This window comes from Phaeoacremonium minimum (genome assembly GCF_000392275.1).
Source record: "Phaeoacremonium minimum UCRPA7 unplaced genomic scaffold PA7_03_scaffold_265, whole genome shotgun sequence".
Taxonomy (NCBI): Eukaryota; Fungi; Ascomycota; class Sordariomycetes; order Togniniales; family Togniniaceae; genus Phaeoacremonium; species Phaeoacremonium minimum.
This window is the reverse complement of record NW_006921170.1, coordinates 115,719-118,322: the sequence shown is the minus strand read 5'-3', so window position 1 is coordinate 118,322 and position 2,604 is coordinate 115,719. Positions and strand designations below refer to the sequence as shown.

At 51.4% G+C, this 2,604-nt stretch overlaps 1 protein-coding gene across 1 annotated transcript; it reads right to left on the bottom strand.

Annotated features, from left to right (window-relative positions):
• Nucleotides 1-676: 676 nt before the first annotated feature.
• UCRPA7_3217 (putative isopenicillin n protein) lies at nt 677-1,785 on the bottom strand (the record flags this gene model as incomplete). The annotated part of the gene is made up of 2 exons (XM_007915807.1): nt 677-1,329; nt 1,380-1,785. The coding sequence occupies 2 exons, from the start codon at nt 1,783-1,785 to the stop codon at nt 677-679; spliced, it is 1,059 nt and encodes a 352-aa protein (XP_007913998.1).
• Nucleotides 1,786-2,604: the final 819 nt, after the last annotated feature.

The window sequence follows — 2,604 nt, the reverse complement described above, 5'->3', positions numbered from 1 at the left end:
GAACACGAAGAGTAGACGACGTGATCGTCACTGTATGTGCAATGCTCTCACTGCCTCAGCATACTTACTTCAACTCGCCAAATATTCTATTCGCGGCGCAGGCAGAGCGCAGCCCCGTGAACAACCGTCGAACCGACTCATTGAACATGGAGCACGGCCGGCGGCGACCCAGACTTCTGTATGCCGGCGGCCGTCGAAGGATAGTCAACTCCTCCGGCCGACTGCAACGGCGCCAGGACGATGGCGCCCGCTATCTTATCTTGCCACTATCTCCAGCAAAGAAGAGGCACTGACTTAAGATTCCAACACTCCAACTAAGGAATGCTAGCTTGCCCATAGAGTAGCCATCTCCACACTGGATTGCGGGGCGCATGCTGATAATGACACAAACAATAACGTGGCTCCGTGCTACCTCACTGCGATGCTTCTCATTGCCAACGCGCCTGTTACTCGCGCTATCGAATCTGGATTTCAACTGTAGGATGTCAGACTTCGTTGCCAACTATTGAATGAATTTACTAGTCCTCGAAGACGTCTACGCTCCGAAATGCCCGAATATCACCGCACCAAAAGAAAAAAACACGGGCACCACACAAGTTGACCAGCACATCACCGCAGTAACGCGTTCACGCAGTGCGGCTGAGAATTAGTTTTGCTTTTTTTTTGTGTTTATCTCTTATGCTTGACCGGCGCCCACGACTTGAGCATTGGTTTCGCGAAGCTCCTTCTGGTCCACCCTGCTAACACTCAGCCGTTTCCAAACATAATCTCCAGCGAGCACAGGTTCGTATTTGCTCTTTTCTCCATCCGCGAGACAGCTATCCAATGTCTTGATTGTGGCGTCGTAGTTGACGCCGAAGAAGAAAGGAATTGAATATCTTTCCTGCCCCGTTACGTTCCACACACGATGCACGGTGGAAACGAAGCGGTCGTTCGTCCAACGTGCGAGCATGTCACCGATATTGACCACGAATGTACCTGCAATTGGCGGTGCTTGAATCCACTCTCCGTCCACATTGAGGATCTGCAGGGCCGGAACCGTGCCTTGACATAGAATAGTGAAGCACTCGATATCTGTGTGTGCCCCTATTCCCAGTGCATCAGGCTCCGAAGCTTGCTGTGGCGGGTAGTGAATCAATCTACCCATGGCTCCAGGTGTTGACACAAGAGAGTCGAAGAAGTCAGGCGGCAGCAGCAAGACTTCAGCGAAGAGACGAATCATCCGCCTGGCTAAGCCGAGAACTTCTGCATAGTATTCCGCGACGCTTGCTCGGAAACCAGGCATATCGGGCCATACATTAGGGCCACTCATCGGATTGTCCTTCCATTCTAAGGACGCAATTAGCCAACCGTAACTTCAAGTCACAAAAAGCGCTCACCCTGAACTTTCTGACCCTTCGGCCAAGTGGGATCAAGCTCTTTCTCATACCCCCAGTTGAAAGCCTCGTTCATGTCAGGCTTACGAGTCTCATCAGTCCGCACCTCAGCTGGTGGCTCGTAGCCTCTCAGAATCTTGGACTTTTTGTAATTGATCTCATTCTTCTTCTCTGCGCCTTGGGCAAAGAAGGATTCGGCAGTCTTGAAGAGATTGTCAATCTTCTCTTGGGGTACATCATGGTCTTTGATGTAAAAGAACCCGACGCGGGTGCATGCGTCAGTCAATTGCTCGAGAAGCTCATTCTTTGGACTTCTGAGAGAGATGAGAGGAATTTCATTGAAGTCTGCCCGCCGAGCAACGTCGGACGAGACAGTCCTCTGATTACCACTGAAAGACGTGAAACTCATTCTGATAGCGGAAGAGATGATTGTTGTAGTAGGCTGTAGTGGTGTGCTACGAACAGACGGATGGCGGCCAAATCCATGCGAGTAGCCGGTCAGTTATCATCAATCCAAACCCTTCTTGTCCTTGTTGAATCCACCGCCGGCGGCCCGTAGCCTATAACAAACGCATTGGCAGGTGGGCCGATCAAAGTGATATTCAACGGACCCACCAAGATAGGACCAACACGACTCGTGCCCAGAACCGTCACCAAAAGGAATAAATCCACCACGCCGGCAATATGAGGCGCCGTCGGCCTCGAGGATCACAGTGAACCCGCCGGCTGACACCTTGCGACCGACGGCCAGTTAGCGATAAGTTGAAGAATTGGTTATCATTGCTCTAGAGTTCCTTCACCTCTAGTCGATAGACTGGGTTAAGACGTTCGCGTCTGCAGCGGAATTGATAACAGTTTGCCGATTAGAAGGTTTGCCTTGGGGATTGATAAACTGCGCACAAACTCTCTCTCGTTCTCTATGATCTAGTCATAGATGACCTCAATTTAGACCTTCTCTTCTTTGGTGGACTCCTCTTGTCGTTTCTTTCCTAAAGTTGCGCATAGCCTCGGCCATAATGGATGCACTTCGCTCCCGGGCCCAGCGCGTCAAGGCTAATGTCGAGTCGAAGAAGTCTAGGGAAGGATGGATCCTCGAAAAACAGCCGATGACCTTTGCGGACGAGAGTAGCTGGAGTAATCGTGACTCGGACGTGACGCCGCTCGAGCATAGGACCTGGACCTCGTGGACGATTCTCGGATACTGGTTCAGCGACGTCCTCTCGGCACA